Here is a 23,141-nt window from a genome sequence, read left to right on the forward strand (position 1 = left end):
CAAGTAACTAGAGAGAAAAACTAAATATTCTAGAGCTATGGTGAAGATATCACAAGTTTTAACAGCTTCTACATTAAAAGACTGAAGGGCATGAGACATTAAATTCTGAAGAACAAAGGAGCTGAGTTTGCAACCAAAAATAACATACCCAGCAAAGCTGTGTGTAATCCTTTGTGGGGGGAAAATGAATATTTTATGGACTAAAGGACTTTCAAATATTCATTAGGAAATGATTAGAATGAAACAGAAAATTTGACATACAAGAATCAGGAAAAACATAAGAACAGGTGAACATTAAAGAGAAATTATAAAGGATTTAAGAAGGTTAAATTGTTTCTTACATGGAAAAAGATAATCTATAACTATTAAGAATTTTATCATTTTGCACATTTGAAAAAAATGTTATTGTTTGTGTATTTTGAAAGCATATACATGGAGAGAAGATTTGGGATTGAGTTAAGTATGATGGCATAATCTTAAAAATTAAGATTGGATAGGGAGAAATAAAATTGAGCAGTATCAGCAATACCATTCAAAGAACAACTATGAACAACTAAGTTATTCTTACTATTATAAATACTGAAGTCAACCCATAAGGGATTCATGAAGGAACATAGTATACATCTCCAAGGAAAGATGTGATAGATAAAAGTGTGTATAATATGGTATTTATATAGATATACCTATATGTATATTTACATATAAACACATATGTATGTATGTATATGTATATATGTATGACTATAGGTATATCTGCATATATAAGTCTATATTTACCAATAACTGTGTCAAATGTTGATATATTCTAGGGTGGGGAGGGAAAAAAAGAGAGTTTGTGACTTAAAATGGAACAAAATAATTAAAAGATGTAGCAAAAGAATAACCTGTAGCAATGCTTAAAGTGTTACAAAAATGTTTCTTAATGCTATTATTATCATTTTAAAATCTTTCCCTGATTTGAATTAGAAGCAGGGAAGAAACATTACATTTGTTTCTAAGGTTTTTAATTTCTTGTGCAGGCCTTTGTAATTTTTAATAATACTTTTTGGATTCTTTTTGGCAGCAAAATCTACACTATTCAACAGAAAACAAAACTAGCTGCATATGCAATGACAGGATTTTCTACCTTCAATACCTGCTTTACTGACAATCTGTCTTCTCTGCTTGTATCTCAAAACATAATAATTTGAAAGCACTAGAAAAAGGATCTGAATATAAAACCAATCTCTGCTATATATTACAAATTGCATATTACACTGGGCCATGGTATACCCATCCACAACAAAGATTTTGGACTAGAAGATCTCTGGGGTCCCTGACGCCTCTAAATCTATCATCTTATTATCCCTAAATTGTCTGTTCTCTCTGAATTTGCTATTTTATGATCCTTTTGAAACTAAAACATCTCACTGTTGTAGAGATAAAGGAAGACAACTCAGATTATACAGATTTGCCCTAGTCAACATGATGCTGTGGACTCCCAAGTAGGAGAAATGAAAGGAATCAAGAGAGCAAAGGATCAAAAGACAGGAATTGGAGAACTTCATTCATCTCAGCTCTTTTTATAAGATGATTTCCAGAATAAATAACACATGTATGCAAACAATTGTAACATAATTTTGGTATTTTATATATATTTTTCTTTTTTAAATAGCATTTTCTTTTTCTAAACATATGCAAAGATAGTTTTCAGCATTCACTTTTGCAAAAATTTGTGTTCCAAATTTTTTCTCCCTTTCTCCCCTCCATCCTCCTCCCTAAGATAGAGAGCAATCCAATATAGATTAAACATATACAATTCTTCTAAATATATTTCTACAGTTATCATACTACACAAGAGAAATCAGAAATCTGTTTTAGATAAGCCAAAGTCTGTCTTCCACCAGTGCAATTCAGTGCAAGCTGACATCACCTCGAAAAAAATTCCCATCCAGTGCTCCTCAGCTGCTATATTACATGCTACGTCTATAAAATGCTTGCTGTTATTTTCAGTTTCTCTTTCCTCTGCTGCACTTCCATTTCTTTGCTTGTTTCTCAGAAATCTTTTATAAACTGAAAGCCATTACAAGCGAGTGATTAGAGAGCTTTGGGCAAGCAAACTGACAAGGAAAAAGCCAGAGTAAAGAGATTAAGAGGGAAAAAATCAAGAGAGTCACCAATCCTATGAAACATAGAAATGAAGTGAAAAAGAGGTAAGAACATTTTTGTATTTTCTTCTCCAAACATTTTCTTCTCCAATTGTTCTCTCTGTTTTATAGTCTTTGTTTAAAGTTTGAGGGGGAAGGTGGATAGACCAGTCATTTCCCCTTAAATAGGACACCGTTAGTCCTCAGTTACTTCAGAGATCAGCAATGTTTAAATTTTCATCTGCTCAGGACTCACTTCACATTAGTCAAGCCCACTTCACGTGGAGCACCATTCGAGGGGCTGGGAGCAGGGAAGAGGGAACTATTTGGCAGAGAAAGCTTCTGGGAAACTGAATTATCTTATGATTGTTTGTGATAGAAGTTTCTAAAACTGTCCATATTGTGTATTGGAAATCTGCAGGTTTAGTTGAGGAGAAGAAAGGAAACAGGAAACATCCTGAGTAGGAATCCACAGCCCAGTGATATTACAAAATCCTCTTCCCAGAATTTCATCTCATACAGCCAGTTGGCCTATGGATTAGAGTTAGGCATTGTGGGGCTGTCACCTCTGGATCCTTGGTTTCAAATCATGGATTCTTTCCATGGCAATTTCCTTCTCGTGGTTTATATATTCTCTACGCTATCTTCAAAATGAATTCAAGCCTAGGTTTTCAAGTAATAAAAATGCTAACGGACCAAAGCCAAGCATAGCATTGAAATAGTAAATAATCAAAGCAGAAAGTACTGTGAATGAAAGGGCGACAGAGCAAGCAGGGACACAGCTCCAGATCAACGAGGTGACTTTGCATGAACCTGCAGCCACAGGGAAAGAAACAATCAGACAGCACAGAGGATGTAGTGGCTCTTATGGGAGGGCCTCTCACTCCATTGATGAGCCACAATTTGAGGAACCAGTAGCCAGAGGAACCATCAGTGTCTTGGATCCAGATTTTCCCCAACTAGATAAATACTCTATGGGAGGTTGTGAGGGAGAAAATAGCCAGAGAGGTTAGCTGGCTCCTACTGGACATGGCTGAGAGGAAGGTCGGGATCTTAGCCCCAGAACTATACTATCCCTGGAACTCCTGAGTATGGGAAGTACCTAAAGACTAAGTTAAGGACTGTCTGATGGCCCTAGGCACCTAGACAAATTGGAAGTCAAATAAATTTAATTTTTTAAAAAAAGAGTAAAAATCTTCCACTTTTCTCTTTAATTGGTAAACTACTCATGTGTGACCTGGTGGGAGATATCAGATCAACAAGCCTTTATTAGGGCCTACTAGGTGCCAGGTACTAAACACTAGGAAACAAATAAAAGTCTTTCACCAAAGTTCCAAGACTTCAGGAATTCACGATGTAATGGGAAAGACCATATACAAAAGCTATGTAAAAATAGATATAGATGGGATAAATTAGAGATAATTTTAAGTTGTATTTAAATTGAAAAGAAGATTTCTGATCTGAAAAATAACTTTCTACAAGCACAATCCTCCACCCCCTTTTTTCCTTTTAAACCCCAGCTCCTCACATAGATAGGTGATTAATCTTCCAGAAAAAAACAGCTAACTGAACAAGAAGCCAACTATTCAGCTCCCACATATCTACTCTAGCAAATCCTTAGGCTCAGAGGAAATAATGATGAAGAAAGCCAGTGAAAAAGTGCAGTAGGTGACTTCAACCTCAGAACTGTAAATAGTCAGGAGGCCATGAGTAACAGGAAAGATCACTTCTCTAGCACAATCAGAGATGGAAAGAGGCACAGTATTTAGAACTTTGAACCTATAATCAGGAAGGAGAGAGTTCAAATCTAGCCTCATGCATTTACTTACTAGCCAAGTGACAATAACAAAACCACCTAGCATGTCTAGTGCCCAATCCTTAACTGTAAAACAGAGAAAATAACAGCAACTATCTCACAGGGTTGTTGGGGGTTCAAATAAACTAGAGTTTGTAAAGTGTTTACCACACTGCCTTGTACATGTGCATGGTTAAGAAATGAATGTTTCCTCCCTCCCATCAAGAAAAATTGAAAGTGATTTAAGAAAAATCCACAGGATAAATGCCCTGGAAAGCCCAGGTAAGAAGTAGTTAATAGAAAACAAGAAAACAGTGCCCATAACAGTGCCACCCAACATGCTGTCACAGAACTCAGACAGAGACAGCCCAGACAATGAAGGCTCCAATTTCCCTAGCATTCTGTCTAGAGGCACTGGGCAGGGATCTGAAGACCCCACACTCTGAACCTGAAGATCCAAGGGTATGGCGATGAGGATGGGGAGAGGAACTTCAGCACAGGGACTCAGGGATCCAAGGCAAGACCAAGGAAGTCCTAGCACTTCTACTTTTTAAAGTGAAAGCAGTAAGGAAAAAAAAACATACACACACACACACACACACACACACACACACACACACATATATATATATACACACACACACATATACACACACACACACACACACACACACACACACACACACACACACATATATATATATATATATATATATATGCTACTATGTGCCAGGCACTATGCTAGTGCTTTTCAGAAATATTAATTCTTATGACAACACTCTGAGGTAGATGCTAATATTAACCATATTTTACAATTGAAAGTGAAGAAAATGAATGTTAAGTGTCTTGCTTTGCATCACACAGCTAGTAAGTGACTGAGGGCAGAATGAATGAGGCCTTCTAGACACCGGTCTCCTTCCCCCCCCCCCCACCTCCTCCATGTTGTAGCTTCCTCACACACCTGGGGCTGTCAGGAGAAAAGGGAAGCCTGAGCCTGGTACAAATTCCTTATATTTATTATTTGGAGAGATCAGAACAATGCAAGAAAATTCCTTTAAGTGTAAAATGTTATGGCAAATCTAGAAATCCACAAAAAACAGAGAATGATTCCATAACAAATGCAAGCTTTCACTCACTCCAAGGAAAAGGAGAGTTTTATAAACCTTATTCTGAGCATGAATTCATAGGCTCCTCCAAGTTTCAAGAGACTCATGACATGTACAAGGCTAAGAAGTCCTGAATCGGGATGATCTCTAATATCCATTCCAGCATTAAATGTATGATCCTATGGTCCTGCTAAGCCATAGTCAGAATCTGGGAAAGCTGTATAAGAATATAATCTGACACTAAGAATTTGTGTCTAAAACCCAAAGAGAGGTTTAGAAAAATTGAGTAGGATAATTTATAGAAAATGTAGTACAAAAATGGCTCATCAGATATTAATGGAATCAAGCAAAATTTAAGAATTTCTAACTTCTATTTTTTTATTAAAGCTTTTTTATTTTCAAAACATATGCAAGGATAATTTTTCACCATTGATCCCTGCAAAATCTTATATTTTGATGCTCCCTCTTCCCCTCACTCCCTCTCTTAGATGGCAAGTAATCCAATATATGTTCAACATTGTAAAAATATATGTAAATCCAGTATAGGCACATATTTTATACACACACACACACACACACACACACACACACACACACAAAATTATCTTGCTGCACAAGAAGAATCAGATCAAAAAGAAAAAAAATGAGAAAGAAAATAAAATTCAAGCAAACAACAAAAGCAGTGAAAATGCTATGTTGTGGTCCACAGTTCTCTCTCTGGGTGTACTTGGTTCTCATCATCACAAAATTACAATGAAATCCTGGTTCTGCTCATTGAACTTAGTATCAGTTCATGTAACTCTCTCCAGGCCTCTATAAAACCATCCTACTGATCGTTTCTTATAGAACAATAATATTCCATAATATTCATATACCGTAACTTATTCAATAATTCTCCAACTGATGGGCATCTACTCAGTTTCCAGTTTCTTGCCAGTATAAAAAGAGTTGCCACAAACTTTTTTTGCACAGGTGGGTTCCTTTCCCTCCTTTAAGATCTCTTTGGGGTATAAGCCTAGCAGAAATACTACTGGATCAAAGAGTATGCACAATTTGATAACCTATTTGAGCATAGTTCCAAATTGCTGTATCCATTCACAATTCCAAGAACAATGTATTAGTGTCTCAGTTTTCCCACATCCCCTCCAACATTCATCATTATCTTTTCCTGTCATCTTAGTCAATCTGAGAGATGTGTAGTGATATCTCAAAGTTATTTTAATTTGTATTTTCTCTAACCAATAGTAATTTAGGGCATCTCTTCATATGACTAGAAATGGTTTCAATTTTTTCATCTGAAAATTGTCTCTTAATATCCTTTGACCATTTGTCAATTGGGGAATGTCTTGAATTCTTCATAAATTTGAGTCAATTCTATACATCCTTTATCAGAACCTTTGAAAGTAAAAATGTTTTTCCAGTTTATTGTTTCCCTTCTAATCTTGTCTGCATTAATTTTGTTTGTACAAAATCTTTTTAACTTAGTACAATCAAAATTATCTATTTTGTGAACTCCAGTTCTTCTTTGGCCACAAATTCCTTCCTTCTCCACAAATCTGAGAAGTAAATTATCCTTTGTTCTTCTAACTTACTTATAATATCATTCTTTATGTCTGATTCCTATCGTTAAGTGTTCCAGCAGTCTTTGTGGAGCTAGTCTATAGAATCCAGTGAAATGGGGTGGTGGTTTATACTCCACCATCCAGGTTTCAAAAGCCAGATATAAGAAGCCTGACCAGGTAGTGGGGGCTATCTCTACCTAAGAATAGTCCATCAATCAGAGAATTCTAAACTTACTGATTCCTCTATAGCCGATTTGCTCCAATAATTGTAACAACTAAACTTGAATATTTTGTGCTTGTGCAAATTAATCTCCTTAAAGATTTGTTCAACCATTCCGGAATCAAATAGGATGACAAAGCTATTCTAACTTGTCACCAGGATTTAAAGTCCAGCTCACATTACCATTCTGGTCTTATAGCACATTAATTCAACCTGGCCAAATAGGCCTTCCTGCTGACTGACACACAACAGTACATTTCCAATCTCTGAACTTTTGCACAGGCTGAACTCGATGCCTGGAATACATACAGTCTTTTCTCCTCTAAGAATCCCTAGGTTCATTCAAGGTTCAGCTCAAATATGATCTCCTACATGAATCCTTTCTTGATCATTTCAGCTGCTGTGAATCATTTCTGAATTTGTTTTGTGTTCATTTTGTATATTCCTCTGTGTAGTTATACATATAAATTTTGATTCTTGGAAAGAATGTAAACTCCTTGAAGGAAGGACTATGTCCTCTTCCTCTCTATATCTCCAGTGACTAGCACAATGGTTGGCACATAGTAGACCCTTATTAAATACTCAGTGACAGATTCACATGAAGGCAGTTTAGAAGAGAGGAAAGGGCTCCAGAGTCAGAAGACTTGAGGTCAGGTCCTAGCTCTGATACCTACTATTTGTGTAAAAGTCTTTAGGCAAGTCCTTTAACCTTTTTGTCTCAGTTTCCCTATCTGTACAACAAGAAGGTTGAATGAATAGCCACTCAAGCTCTAGATTATGATCCTATACCTAAAGATACTAGGTCCTTTGAAAACCCACACTCTCTTAATCAGTCAATTAACAAGCACTGATTAAGCACTTAGTATGTGCCAAGCACTGTGCTGAGTGCTGGGAATTCAAAAAATCCCTGCCCACAAGGAGATCAGAATGTAATAAGGAAGACAAAATGTAAATAACGATATTCAAAATGCAATAACCTATATGTAGGATTAACTGGAGATAAGGGAAGATAATTTTCTAGCATTATGGGGCACAGGAAAGGTTTCCTATACAAAGTGACATTTTAATTGGGACTTGAAGGAAACCAGAGAAGCCAGGAGGAAGAGGATGGGAAGAAGAAAATTTCAGGAGTGAGAGACAAAAAGAAAATAAAAGAAGACCTCAGGACAGGGCCTGAAAGAAATCCTTGCTTAGGAAGCCTGGCATGGATGATGATCTAGCAAAGGAGACTGAGTAGAAGCAGTCAGGCAGTTAGGAGGAGAATGAAGAAAGAGCACTTTGAAGAAAACTAAGGGGAATACACACTGATCAAAAGAGGGAAGAACTACATCAGCCTGTACCTATTCCTGGAGTGCAATTCCTCATGGGCCTACTGACTTTGTGACACATAATCTATCTGGAGGAATCTCCCCAGAAAAGCTGCTAAGGGACCATTCAGCATCACCAATTTGCATGAATTTCAAAAGAAGGATAAAAAGTAATTATTTTATCATGCAAATATTCCACTGTAGACCCAGGCAGAAAGAGAAGCTAGATAAGGAATACAGGAAATAAACTATAAACATGGGACAGAAACACAAGCTAGTTATAATGGGGAATTCCCAGATATTCACTGGAGAAAATTCTCTGCCAAAAAGGTAGCTAATCTTATAATTTTAGTTGTTAAGTTGGAGGATGACCAACCAACATAGGGGATTTTCATTTTGGAAGGGATTCTCAATAACAGGAAGAAACTAACTTTTGTGGTAGAAATGATGAGAATCTTGGGAAGAAGAGACTTTTCCCTCTGAGAGTTAGAGAGAAATTCCAGGAAATGTTGTACCTAGGGTTTTTTTTTTAACCTGAGGGTATTGGGGTTGAGTTGCCCAGGGTCACACAGCTAGGAAGTGTGAAGTGTCAGAAGTCAAATTTGAACTCAGGTCCTCCTGACTTCAGGGCTGGTGCTTTATCCCCTGTGCCATCCAGCTGCCCCTGTACCTAGGCTTTTTAAAGCACATTTCAAAGGGTTCAAAGGAAAGAGATGTAAGATGCTATGGATAGTGAGTCATTTGTTTGGTATAATATATGGGGGAGGCTTTGGGAAAAGGGTTGGATTTCTAGCTTTTAAACTTTGTGCTTCAGTGATTCTGTAATACAGAGCTACAAGAATTTGAGATGAGGGAGTGACATGGCCTGACCAGTATTTTAGGAAAACCCCTTTTGTGAGGTTTAAAGAGAATGATTTGGAAGGAGAAGAGACTTAAGACAGGGAAACCAATTAGGAGATCTGCAATAGTCCAGGCAAGAGATGATGATCTCTAATAGGGTGGTTGTTGTGTGACTGGAAAGAACGGGATACACACACACACACACACACACACACACACACACACACATGTATATGTATACCCACATTATATATATAATATATATATATTTAATGTATCTCATACATTTCATGTATATCATATATTTCACACATATGATATGTGTTTTGGAGATAGAAATGCCAAGATTTAGAAACCGATTGGATGCTGGGGTAAAATAAGAGTGAAGAATCCTTGAAATATTGAAGTATCATAATTTCAATTAGCATATATAAATGCCAGTTATTAGAAGGCTGGGAGAAGTCTAGCTAGCAGTCCCCTGATGCCACACAGGAAAGGATATAAGAATCCCAAAGAAATATCACACATTTCTGGAATGTGGGACTGGCGAATTATATCACTGAATTTTACAGTTAGACGACTTGAGTTCAAATCTCACTGCTTAACATTTCTAAGCCTCAGTTTCTTTATCATTGAAAAAAAGATTGCTAAGGTCCCTTCCAGTTTTAAATCTAAAATCCTGGGCAGGAGGAGCGCTAAAATTGGGGTCAAAACACCTGAGTTTGAAACCAATCTTGGCTCTTTACTGACTGTGTGACATTGAGCAAGTCACTTAAGCTTTCTGTACTTTAGGTCCTTTTAACTGGTTTAGAAAATCTATAAGGTCACTTCATTTTTGCTATCTGAAATGAAAAAAACATGGGAAGAGGTAGCTGTCACTACCTTATGTTTCAAATTACATTTGAAGAGGTAAAAGCTAACGACCTATAAGCAATTATTTGCCAGTGCAAAGGATGCATTTCCAGACAAGTTTGCATTATTAGGATTCATACTACAAATTTCAATTGATCTGGATCAGATTTTAACTTCGAATAATGGAATTTAAAGAGATATAATCACTTCCCAGGATTCAATATTCTCCCCTATAAGGATCTAATTGTAAGGGTATTAATGGGGAAAGAATCAATAAGGCTTCTGGTTCTGCCTGGAAATAAGGTGGATGGGAAAGGTCACAAGTGGTAGAAGGAGTATGGCTATGAGAAAGTGGTTTCCCAGCTCAGGATTTAGAAATCACTGGTGTTTCTCAGGTCCTATTTGAGTTGCTTTTGCATTTGCAGGTAACACTCTACCTCCAACATGGCCGGTGATCATCTGATGCTAGCCCCAATCTGCCTGATTGAAAACAGTAATGGGCAATTCGTGGTGAACCAGGAAGCACTGCAGGTGCTTAGGAAATTTACCCAGCCTTTAGTGGTGGTGGCCATTGTGGGACTCTATCGCACTGGAAAATCCTACCTGATGAACAAGCTGGCAGGGCAGAGAACTGGTAAGTAAGAATATGGCTCATCACTCTGTATACACATACAGAATATTATACATTTGGATCAGATTAGGATCTTAGTGCTAAGAATAAAAAGATCTTTAGAGGCAAGGTTTCTTCCTTAGTGCTCCTCATTCCTTTAAAATAGTCATTAAAAAAAAAGAGGATAGAGAAGGGAATTAGAATTTATTACACAAGTTTTTCTTTTAGAAGGGCCACAAAAGGCACCAAAAAAGATAACATAAAGATGGAGCCCCTAAAATGAATGGTGAGACTAGATTTCTAAAATGGAGTTCATAGTTATTGAAAATGACTTTGGTTATGACTTTCTCAGCTGATAAATTACAAATATTCAATCATAGCTGTGTTTCTTTGTTGATTACAACGATAATATATAGAATAGTCTATAATCTCAGTGTTTCAGCCTATGAGTTGAAAGACTGGGGAGTGGGGAGAAAGAGGATTCCTGTGGAGAGAGAAGTAAATCTATATTTATGCAGAAAGAAGTTTCTCCAGTTAGTTAAATAAGCAATATATAAACTGAGGTAGAGCACAGAGTTAATTAATTAATTAATGAGAGACATTATAGTTTTAATAAGGAAATATAAAAACACGATTTTCTCAGAACCCAGAATAGGAATGAATAAGAAAAATGCATTGATAGCAGATAGAATGGAGATTATACAATATAATCTACATATAAGGATTGACTCTGGTAGCTACACTAGCATTAAAATAGTCTAAAGTTAAAAAAAAAAACCCTCTTGTACAAAATACTGACTTGAAGAGATACTATAAAAATAAATAAAAGGAGAAAACCAGATGCCAAATATGTATTGGTTGTACAATCCAGTGAAATGAAATAAAGTAGCAGAGTGGATAAGAAATCAGAATCCAACAATACAAGGAACTCAAGTAAAAATCTATTTTCATCCAAAATGAAAATAGAAGGAGCTAAATGTATTATGCATGAGAGTGATTCCATAAAATCAGAAGCTGAATGAAGCTACAAAACAAAGCAAAAATAAAAATTTGTATTACCAGAAGAGATACATGGGAAACAACAATATGATTAAAGAAAAATAAACTATATATGCACCAAATGACACAGTGTGTTTCATTTTAAAATATTAACTGAATTAGAAAAAATTAAGACATAGATAACAACAACACAAAAACTGCAGGTTATTTGAATGTTCCTTTCTCTGAACTAGATACATCTAACAGAAAAGGATTTTTTAAATATAGGATTTAATAGTGAGAAAATCAAATTATCATTACATACAAATTCTTCTGAATATGAACATTAAAGAATATGTATATTTGTTAGTACAATATGGTAATTTTATGAAAAATGGATCATAGTCTAAAGGACATAACATGATTTTTAAAATTTTGTAAAAATGAATTCTAAGAAAATTCTTTATAGTCTATGATGTAATTAAAATAATAATTATAGGGCACTTAAATAATAAAGACATAGCTGGAGACTCAATAATGATATCTTTAATATGAATAGATCAAAGAAGAAATAACAGTAATAGTTAATAACATATGAAAGAAAATAATAATGAAAAATATATCAAAATTTCTGAGATTCAAATAGTCTTCAGAGGAGAAAGTATATATATATGTGTGTGTGTGTGTATGTGCATATATATCTTTAAACATATATTAACAAAATAAAAAAGATTTAATTAACTGAGTTGGCAATTTTTAAAAAGCTAGACAATAAATAAGCAAACCCTGCATGATCACAAATAAGAACATCTTGAAAAAAGAATCAATCTAATAAAAAACAAAATATTCTAGAAATCAAATTTATTTTAGAAAATTTATTTTTCTAAAGACATAAGAACAAAGTGACCTTTGTTAACATCTTTGTTAACAGCTATATGTTATAGATGAAAATGAACAACTAAATAAAAAGAATTATTAGAATTAATCAAACAGTTGTATACAAGCAAAATTGGGGTTGCTAAAAAAGATTACCTAAATACATAAATATACAAATATGGAAATTACCATAAATGATTTAGAGAATTGTTTTTAAATAATATAATACAGAAATTATCTTGGTCAGTCAGTCATGCTTGACTTTTTGTCCCCTATCTAGGATTTTTTTGGCTAAGATACTGAAGTAGTGTAATGTTCTTCTCTAAAATATAGTCTTCTCTGGGAGCAGGTTTCTTGGGGGGCTTCTGGAGGCAGCCTTCCTTTCACTTCAGTAAATAATCATCTCAAATACAGCCAGGAGTTAAAGTCCAAATCCTTTATTGTCTCTTTCCAAATCTTGTCCTTCTTTGGCCCCGGTTAGCTTTCTTAGAGGCTTATCTCTCTCCTTGGTTCCGAGAGCTTAAGCTGCCTCCTCTGGCTTGTGAATGAATGAATCCTGACCAAGGCTCAGAGCTTCTAGTGGGCTTCTGTTCTAGTGGGCTTGTCCTTTAGTCGGCTTGTCCTTAACAGACTCTAGTGGGCTCTCTTAAAGGTGTGAATCTTGTGGAACTCTAATAAGTATTAAGTACATTAGTGAATTAGAGAGCTGTTAAGTACCATGCTAAATTAGATAATTATTGTCTCTATCAATTCCAGTGACTTAGCGCCTAGTAAGAATCCTAACAGAGTTAGGAACATTTCCTGTTCCAGCTCATTTTACAGTTGAGAAAATTGAAGCAAACAAGAGTTAAATGACTTCTCCATGCTCACACAGCTAATAAGGATCTGGGAGTGGTTTTGAACTCATGGAGATGAAACTTCCTTACTCTAAGCGTACTTCATCCACTGATTCACTTAGCTGTCCAACATTAGTGAACAATTCATAACTCTAAGAAAGAAGAAATTCCCTATCACTCAAGCATGAGATTCAGTGATCCAGATCCTACTTTCTCTAGAGAAGATAATGGCAGTGAAGCTATCTATCTATCCATCTATTCATCCATGAAAGGTGCAATTGTCAGGAAATTTAGTCTCAGATTTGGTCAGTGGATTGATTATAAGGTAAGGAGAGATATCAATGAGCCAGGCTCAGTTTATTACCCAACCATCTGTTTTGGTTAGATTCTGACAGGAGAAGGTGATCCCAAGATTCATGATAGGGGATCTGAGCACGGTCCAATGGCTAGTGCCATAAAAACAGGAGAGAAGAGTAATTAGGAGAGTATGGAGGAAGTTTCTTCTCAAGGAATTAAGTAATAACATCTGGATTAAAGATCCCTGGATATCATTTGGGATTGGATTCATGATTGGTAGCAATTGCTCTGCTATCTAGGAATTTAAACAGGGTGTTTAAAGTTTTCTATAACTATTCGAAATGTAATTATTTTATAGTTTTCTTCAAGGATTTTTCACTTTCTTCCCCTTCCCCCCAATACAATCTGCGATTGAAATATAAGCAAAAATCCACCTAATGTTCTGACTTTGATAATCTTATCAATGATGGCCTTTTGATTAGAAACAGAGAAGGAAATGGTCACTCATCAGGATACACAATTAGGGAAGACCAAGATATGGGGGAAGGTAGGGAATGTTTAGCAAGGTGACTAGTAAATTCTCTCACAAGTCAGGTTTATAAGATGGACTGACTCACGGTCCCAAAATAGAGACTAAGAAAGCAACCCACAATTATAGCCATTTCCAACATTACAAATTAAAAAAGAGCTACTAATTAAAAAATACTCTAGTTCAGATGGATTTCTATTAAATAAAAAGAGTAATTAGTAGCTGTTACAAAATTTAATTTCAAAAATTAAGAAAAAAATTTCCAAATGTCTTTTATGACAAAAATATTGTCCTAATACGTAAATTAGGAAAGAATAAAGAAAAGAGAGTGAATTATAGATAAATATCATTTATATTGATGCAAAATTTTTCAACAATATCTAATGGAACAACAATAGGCTAGGGAACTGAAAATATATCAGTGATGAAGGAAAATGAATTGTGAATCTGAATAATTAGACAGATAATGGTGTCTTAAAGAGGCAATCAAGAAGTTAAGAAAAAGGAGCAGATAGATAGTGCAGTGGATAGAGCAGCAGTCCTGACATCAGGAGGACTGGAGTTCAAATATGGCCTTAGAAACTTAACTCTTACAGGCTGTGTGACCTTGGACAAGTCACTTAACCCCAATTCAATCAATCAGTCAAGGAAAAAAATAAGAGGGTTAGGTTTGAAGGGAAGGCTAATGAATGCTGCCCTGGATATGTTAGGTTTGAGATTATTTGTAAGATGCCAATTTTAAAATGACTAATTGGGAAGGAGAGACATGAGGGAGAAGTTCAGCAGAAAGGCTGGGATTTTTGTGTATATATATATATATATATATATATATATATATATATATATATATATATACATACATACATACATATATGTGATAGTGAATATATGTATATGTACAAGGTATTAGAGTAGGATTTTGGGTTATAGACAGAATTATGGAAAAGAAAAGGAGTGCTGAAGCAGCAAAGGAAATTGAGGAACAGTCAGAAAGCTAAGAGGAAAACTAAGAGAGTCGAGTCATGAAAATCCAGAGAGGAGTGAGTATTGTAGCAGAGAATGCTTAAAGATGCTGAATGCTATAGAGAGAAGGATGAAGACTGAAAAAATATTATTGGATATGGAAATAAAGAAATCATTGGCAATTGGACATAATTGATTCAGGAGAGCATCAGGATAGAAGACAAATTTCATCACATTTTAAGTATTTCTAAATAGAGAAACAAAATCGAGGAACAGAAACTAGAAAGAAAAATCCCAAGCAAAAACTATAGAATCCATAAAATACCAGTGAACCACTCTGTTAAGACGAATTCAAGACATACATTTTAAAAAGGGAGTTTTATACTTTAAATAAATATTGACAAATAATTGGGGAGGGTGGGATTATTTACTCTTCCATCACAAAGGAGTTTAGAAGCAATAGGATCATGGGCAGAGGTAAAATCAGTTGCCTTGTTAAGTGTTTGAGACAGGATCTGCACCCAGGTTTCTCAATCTACATCCAGCACTCTTTCCACTATGGCCCCAATTGATATGTGCTTCACATGCCTCAAATGCCACAACTCCCACTTTACCACCATCTGGACTCATCCCTCCACACTCTTGTGCAGGCTTCTCCCTTGGATCCACTGTGCAGTCTCACACCAAGGGCATCTGGATGTGGTGTGTTCCTCACCCCACGAAGCCGAATCACACCCTTGTTCTCCTGGACACCGAGGGCCTGGGCGATGTGGAAAAGGTAAGAGGAGAAGGATGTCGCCGTGCTTAATCAAATGTTACTAAGCACTCTTGTTCTAGGATTGAATTGCAATAACAGCCAATGAGTTGATTTTCCCCCACTGGATAATCATGGTAATGGACATCTCACAGAAGCGGCCAAGAGTCACAGATTCAATCCCCATCATGTGATCTGACTTCTAGGGAGACAACAAGAACGACACGTGGATCTTTGCCCTGGCTGTGCTATTGAGCAGCACCTTTGTCTACAACAGCATGGGCACTATCAACCAGCAGGCCATGGAAGACATTTAGTATCCTTTCTGTACAAAATAAGGTGACACTGAGGAAGCACTTTACAAACTTCAAAGGTCTGTCTCAATGCTAGTTATTACTGCTCAAAGGAAGAACAGCTGGGACAGTTCCTGCTCTTCCCTAAGAAATAAATTGGGTAGTTTGCCCAGCCCTCTCACACCTAAATCCAATTTACTTGTATGTCATGGCATCACCTCCTGAAACCATGATCCTATATAGGAACAAAATATAAACAATAACAACAACATAGAGATAGAGAAGCTCATTCCCACCCCCCACCCCTCAAACCCCCGTTGCTGTCAGGAAGATGTAGTTTGTGATTCTCCATTAGACAGGCAAACCACTGAAAGCCTCAGTGGCCCTCTAACAATTCTAAGCACCATTAAGTATCAAAGGGAAATTCCCCACTGGGAATGATGGAAATTGATGAAAATAAGGATCTGGTTGAACACACACACATACACACACACACACACACACACACACACACACACAATTGTCAGGAAAATCTCTTATGTTGCTGCTAAAAATACCAGAAAGTTAACCCAAGGAAAGGAGAAGTAAAGGACTTTAAGAAATTGGGAAAGTTAAGGAATGATGGCTGCTGGACTCTTTTTCTGCCAGTTTTCCTTAATTAAAACCCCAGTTATGTAACAGAACTGACAGATAAAATCAAGGCAAAATCCTCCTCCCGAACTGAGCAGATGGATGACTCCATGGAACTTGTGAGTCTCTTTCCAGACTTCGTGTGGACTGTGCGTGATTTCATCTTGGAGCTAAAAATCGATGGGCAGCCCATCACCCCTGATCAGTACCTGAAGAATGCCCTGAAACCAAAGAAAGGTCTGATCAGTTAAGGGTTGGGCAGTGGGGGGGTAATCCAGATACTGCTCTTCTTTGTCTCCTGTTTGTCTTTGTATGGTCACAGTCTCCAGACTCCTTAGAAAATAAGGGAATGTGGCACAAGAAGTGGTATAGGTTCAACTAATAATTATATTCATGTGATAAGTTCTTTGTCCTTTTCCTTTTCCCTTTCTTTAACCAACCCCATGCCTATAGACTTCAGTGTTAGGAATGAGTCAGATGTTCTTAACAGCATATTATTTGAGGGCACCGACCTCCAGACAACTTTCACTCTTTACCATATTGTTCTTCCTTCCCTTTCTTTAGGTACCAGTGAAGAAGCTGCAATGTGTATCCAGAAGTTCTTTCGAAACAAGAACTGCTTCATCTTTGCCCCACCTGCTTATGGAAAGAAGCTTCTAAAGATTGAGCAACTTCATGATAATGAACTTGATGCTGACTTTGTGAAAAGTGCTGAAAACTTCAGCAATCATATCTACAAGAAAGCGAAGGTCAAGACTCTCCCTGGAGGTGCCATGGTCAATGGGCCACGTGAGTTTCTCTCTCTCTCCAGCACGTCCTATGACTGTAGAGAACATTAGCATGAGACAGAGAGGAGTCTTCTTCCTAGTATAATCATAGAAAAAGAGAATGACGGTATTCTTGCACAAGGCCAGTCCTATGTGCCAGTCTGATGAATGCATCAGAGCTTTGGTTACCCAAAACATCTTTCTTTTTTGCTAAGCATTTTTTATTCTTCTTGATTCTTTCAGACAGCTCATTTTCTGAGAAACAAAATAACCCCCCTCCCCCACTTTCCATATTGCTAAAGAATAAAGACACAGCCTCAATCCTAAATGGGGTTGCTCTAGCCATACTTCTGACCAATCCGTTATCTTCCTAGGCCTAGGAAACTTGGTTGTGAATTATGTGGAGGCCATCACCAGTGGAGATATTCCCTGTATGGAGAATGCAGTCTTGGCTCTGGCTGAGCTAGAGAATTCAGCTGCAGTTCAAAAGGCCTTTACATTGTATGAAAAGACGATGAGACAGAGGATCCAGTTCCCCACAGAAACCAGTCAAGAACTGTTGTGTTTACATAACATCTGTGAGAGGGAAGCCATTAATGTCTTCATCAAGGACTCTTTCAAGGATGTGGACCAGAAATTCCAAAAAGCACTAGAGGTACCTTTCCTGTTTTAGGACGTTGCCTATGAACAACTTCTCTTACTAAATTTGAAAGTCTCATCCCTCAGTATGGTAACCTGACACCCCATTTTCAATATTACCAGTAACCAAAAGACCCATGACTCTTGCATGCTTTGTACAGCTAGCATAATATGATCAACTAATTTAAAATCTTGAGAAGGTAAAAAGTTATGCATGAAAGGTCCACTTGAGACTGTTGATTTGCAATGCAGGTTATATACCATAGTACAAAGCAAAGACAGACATGAGAAGGGCTTTCTGAAAATATCAGATCAAGAAACTTGTTTTCTTCATATATTAAAGGATCTAATAGGAGTTGTTCTCAGGCTAATAGATCAGAGAAGAGATTTAATCCCCTTTGACTACCTCTAAATGTGCATAGAAACAACAGATTTTGGTTCTACAAGAATGTATAGGCAAGATGCCTAATATGTCTTTTTAAACATTTATTTATTTTTAATTTAGGGAATGAAACAAACATTCCACAATATAGGAAGATAATAAAGATGATTGCACATGAGCCCCCAAATCTAGTATATATAACTTCTTATGCCTTTTAAATATATAAAGTTCTTGTGTAAATTCCTTATTCTTTCATTTATTTTCTTTCCTCTCCTTCCATCCCTAGAGATGACTCCCATTAGACACAAATAAGAAAAATACATAAAATGATTCAATACATACTTTAATTTATCAGTTCTTTCTTTGGATACAAATAGTATCTTTATTCATATGTCCTTTATTTTTTGTTTTTTGTTTTTTTAAAATTTTTATTTAATGATTACTTTATATTGACAACATTATCCCTTGCACTCGTTTCTTTTCCGATTTTTCCCCTCCCTCCCTCCACCCCCTCCCCTAGATGGCAAGCAGTCCTTTATATGTTTGTCCTTTATTTTTAATGTGCATATTTATAAAAGTCAAAATGATTTATTTGCTCAGTATTAGTTTGGTTTTTTTTCTGAGGCAATTGGGGTTAAGTAACTTGCCCAGGGTCACACTGCTAGCAAATGTTAAGTGTCTGAGATCAGATTTGAATTCAGGTTCTTCTGACTTCAGGGCTTGTGTTCTACTCACTGCATTACCTAGCTGCCCCTCAGAGTTGTTTTTAAAACAATATTGCTGCTGTTGTCTACAATATTTTCTTGGTTCTGCTAATTTTGCTCTTGATTATTACATGTAAATCTTTCCATATTTTTCTAAAATCATTGAACTCCTCAGTTCTTATAGCAGAGTATTATTTATCATAATCATACACAACAAAGCTAACATTTTCTCAAGGGAAATCTTCTGAAGGAAAATATTCTAACAAGTGGAATAACTTAAAAGGGAAAGGTCGTGGTTTCTTCTTCATCAGAACTCTTCAAGGAAAGCTTAGACAATTGGTTGGGTGGCACAGAGCATGGGGGAGATTTAATGACTACTGAGATCCTGTTGAATTCTGAGATCCTGTGTTATTTTGCAGCCCTTATGTTTTACTTCTTTGTTCTTTATTTACTCTAAAGAATCAGCTGAAAGCCAAGCTAGATGAGTTCTGTAAACAAAATGAAAGAGAGTCTGAAGATCGCTGCACAGCTTTGCTTCAGGATATTTTCAGGCCTCTGGAGGAAGCAGTAAAGCAGAATGCCTTCTCCAAACCAGGGGGCTATAACATTTACCTTCAGCGAATGCAAGTGCTCCAAAAGAAGTACAACCAGCAGCCCAAGAAGGGGATCCAGGTAAACTTCCCTTTAGGCTCAGAGTTGCAGACTGAGGGAAGCCAAAAAATTTTCAGAGTCTTTTCCAAGCCTAAAAATAAATAGTAAATAGTACTGTCAGTTAGAATGATCCACAGGTCAGCTCTGCTCATATGATTGAACAGGCTTTGGCTTTCCCCTTCCATCACTATTTCTTGTTTTAACTTCATTGTCCTCCTATTCTACAGGCAAACAAGACTCTGGAAGAATACTTAAAGTCGAAGGAAACTGTAGCTGATGCAATTAAGCAGGCAGACCAAAGGCTTACTGAAAAAGAAAATCAGAGGAGAGGTGAGAAATCCTTGCAGGAGACTCTCCCCTGCATAGTCCAGAGAATTGTGTGTGCCTTTTGCTTTCAGAAATGTTATTTAAGATGCCTTGATGTCCTTGAGAGCATTGGAATTCAACAAAGACTCCTTTTTTGCTTCCTATATCTTTAACTCTCCCTAAACAAGTGCTGGGTACTCTAGTGAAGAGCTCTAATAAGTTTTTTTTTTTATTAAGTCAATCTAATAGAGAACAGGGACAAAAGATGGGGGAGTTTATTTTGTTCAGTATTTTTAGCTGGGTCCAGCTTTTTGTTGCACCCCATTTGGGATTGTCTTGGCAAAGATACTGGAGTGGTTTTCCAATTCCTTCTCCATTTCATTCTACAAGTGAGGAAATTGAGGCAAATAGGGTTAAACAATTTGCCCATGATCACTTAGCTAGCAAGTGTATGAAGCCAGATTTGAACTCAAGTCTTTCTGACTCCAGGCCTGGCACTCTGTTTATTACAACAACCATAGGTTACCCTATCTTCTTCCAATTAAAATTTTAAATTCTTCTTCCTTCTCAGAGCAAGAGTGGCAAGCACAAGCTGCAGCAGAGGCTGCAAGAAGGATGGAAATGGAGCTAAGGAGGCAGCAGGAAATCAACCAGGCAATCCAAAGGAAACAAGAAGAAGAACGAAGACAAATGTTTATACGTATGAAAGCTGAGAATAGAAGATTGTTGGAAGAGCTAGAGAGAGAAAGGACAAGGAAACTGGAGGTATTACACTGTCCCAATTCAACATTTGTTTTCTTTCCCATTGCCCTTAATGGCTTCTAGAAATGGAGATTACTCAGCTACAACACCTGAAGAGTAAGAATGTTGGCCCTAAAGGAAAACATTAATGTAGTACAGTACAACATCTCTTTTTATTAATCCATTTTGCAAACATTTATTAAGATCTGCTCTGTGGAGTCAACTGTGTCAGCCTTGGAAGATTGGACGGGGGGTAGGTAGGCATGAGGGAAAGAAGGAAGGAAGGAAGGAAGAAGAGAAATAAAGAGGGAAGGAAGGATGGAAGTGAAAGAAAGAGGAATTAAGGAGGAAGGGAAAAAAGGAAGGGAAAAAGGAGAAAGGGAGGGAAGTAGAGAGAAAAAAGTGTGAAGGAGAGGGAAGGAAGGAAGAGAGGAGAAAAGGAAAAATGGAAAAATGGAAGGGAGGGTGAAAAATGAAGGAAGAGTGCAACAGGCTAAGAGGGAAGGAAAGGAGGCATGGAGAGAGGAAAGAAAGAGAGGGGGAGGATGGAAGGAACGAAGGAAGAGAAGGAAAATTTCAAAGAATTCAGGGAATTATTCTATTTTTCTGATTTTCCAGAGTGCTTCTACATTACTCCTTGAACACTCTTGCCCTATACTGTTAGTTTTCTTTATACTCCCTAACTAGAGTACAAACTCTCCTAAGATAAGGATGGCATTATATATATTTTTGGTATCCTTCACAGAGCTTGGCAAAGTGTCTTGTACATTCACCTGTTCAATGAAGAAAGTTCATAAGCAGCTAGAACTCAAGGCTGCCAATCAGCAAGAAATGCAGTAGAATGTAACCTCCCTGAAAGCAGAGGCTCTCACTGTATTTTGTCTTTCATCTTGACAGTGTCTCGCACCACTTAGGACCTATTGGCAGATCTTGCTTGGCTCAAATTGCATTGCTAAACTTAAGAGAGATGCTTCATCTATTGGATGCCTTTTTGTTCTCGTTTTTCCTCAGGAAGAAGCACGAAAAATCCAGGAAGAGCAAAGAAAGGCAGTGGCTGAACAGGAACGACAACTCCAGGAATTGCAGGAGCGATATAATAATCATAGCTCAGATGACTGTACTATATTGTGAATGTATGCGCTCTACTATCTCACCACAGAAACAGAGTTGTTTCCAAGAGAAATGTTGACAATTCATTGGAGATTCAGCTTGCTGAATTAATAATAGAATTGGATAACTGAATGACCAATGATATCTCAGAAAACATTGGTTAAACCCTGGTCCAAAGCATTTGCCTTTAAAAAAAAAAAACAATATTCCTGACTAGTAAGTGGTCCTTCAACCTCTGCTCAAAGTTCCCCAAAGATGGAGACTTCACTGCCTTTTTAGGAAAAGCATCTTGGTCCACTTTTGGTCAGCTCTCTTTGTTCGAAGGTTTTTCCTTAACAGGGCAGGAACATTCCCTACAAATGCCACTCAACTTTGCTTCCTGTGAATGATCTCACCTTGTCCAACCCTTCCCATTTTGAAATGGGAATTGGAAAAGAGGACAAGAAAAAGAGGGAAAAGGGGACATTTGGTGGCTTGAAGCATATCCCCAAAGAAGCTTGCTGTTGCTGTGCTTTCCCATGTGGGATCTCTAATTCTAGGGCCTCTTTTCATATAAGGTTAGGGTTTACTGCTCAGAACTGGACAAATGCTCTCCTTCCTCATCCTTACGAATGTCAACAAATCAGTACTGTTTGCTATAGATTATTTTACCTGTATTAATAGTTGGACTGTCACCCCAGGACAAGCTTAGGCGCCTCTGAGCAGTGGGAAAAAGCTGAACAACTGACTAGATGAGGAGGTGAAAGATGTGGGCCCGATCAATGGATTAACCCAGAGGGTTGCAACCCAAGAGCAGCAGACTAGGCAAGGGTGAGAGTTGGGAAATGGTTCTTTTTGCTGATACCTCTGAAAGCAAAATTCCTTGGGATCTAGAGGTAGATCTTGAAGGGAAAGATTAAATTGAGCTTAATTAATGTGGGGATCAGAGTCACACATCCCTTCTCCTGTCCCATCCACCCCTATTAAAATTATTATTCCAGGACTGCCAGTTGTCCTTGAAAATTTGGGGAGAGGGATATTGTAGGAGGGGGTCTCCCCAAGCCTTGTCTTTTATTTCTCCTTCTCTTCCTCCCTCTCATCCATTTCTTTGTCCTCTTCTATCTCCTCTTCTTCCCTTCTCTATGCCTTTCTTCTCTCTCCTTCTCTCTGTCTCTCCCTCCCTCTCTCCCTCTTTGACACACCTCTCCTCCTCTTCTCTTACTCTCTCTTCCCCTCCCACATTCCCTCTTCCCTTCCCACCTCCCTCTCCTTCTCCCCTTCCCCTCCC

At 37.2% G+C, this 23,141-nt stretch overlaps 1 protein-coding gene and 1 long non-coding RNA gene across 2 annotated transcripts in view; both read left to right on the forward strand.

Annotated features, from left to right (window-relative positions):
- LOC127563511 (uncharacterized) overlaps nt 1–23,141 on the forward strand; it is a 123,045-nt gene that overhangs the window by 31,095 nt on the left and 68,809 nt on the right. The gene's annotated exons all lie outside the window — the stretch shown is intronic.
- On the forward strand, nt 1,983–22,856 carry LOC127563508 (guanylate-binding protein 1-like). The gene is made up of 11 exons (XM_052000037.1): nt 1,983–2,192; nt 10,234–10,442; nt 15,548–15,675; nt 15,858–15,967; nt 16,615–16,811; nt 17,139–17,363; nt 17,716–17,996; nt 19,526–19,738; nt 19,945–20,047; nt 20,595–20,788; nt 21,776–22,856. The coding sequence occupies exons 2-11, from the start codon at nt 10,253–10,255 to the stop codon at nt 21,893–21,895; spliced, it is 1,761 nt and encodes a 586-aa protein (XP_051855997.1). The 5' UTR covers nt 1,983–2,192; nt 10,234–10,252; the 3' UTR covers nt 21,896–22,856.

This window comes from Antechinus flavipes, chromosome 4, assembly GCF_016432865.1.
Source record: "Antechinus flavipes isolate AdamAnt ecotype Samford, QLD, Australia chromosome 4, AdamAnt_v2, whole genome shotgun sequence".
Classification (NCBI taxonomy): domain Eukaryota; kingdom Metazoa; phylum Chordata; class Mammalia; order Dasyuromorphia; family Dasyuridae; genus Antechinus; species Antechinus flavipes.

Bases quoted from the DNA above. Each gene is read 5' to 3' on its own strand.
- LOC127563508 (XM_052000037.1), top strand. From the start codon at position 10,253: ATGGCCGGTGATCATCTGATGCTAGCCCCAATCTGCCTGATTGAAAAC. The intron at 15,968-16,614 runs GTATCCTTTCTG...TTAAAACCCCAG, and splicing joins CAGGCCATGGAAGACATTTA to TTATGTAACAGAACTGACAG. The intron at 16,812-17,138 runs GTCTGATCAGTT...CCCTTTCTTTAG, and splicing joins TGCCCTGAAACCAAAGAAAG to GTACCAGTGAAGAAGCTGCA.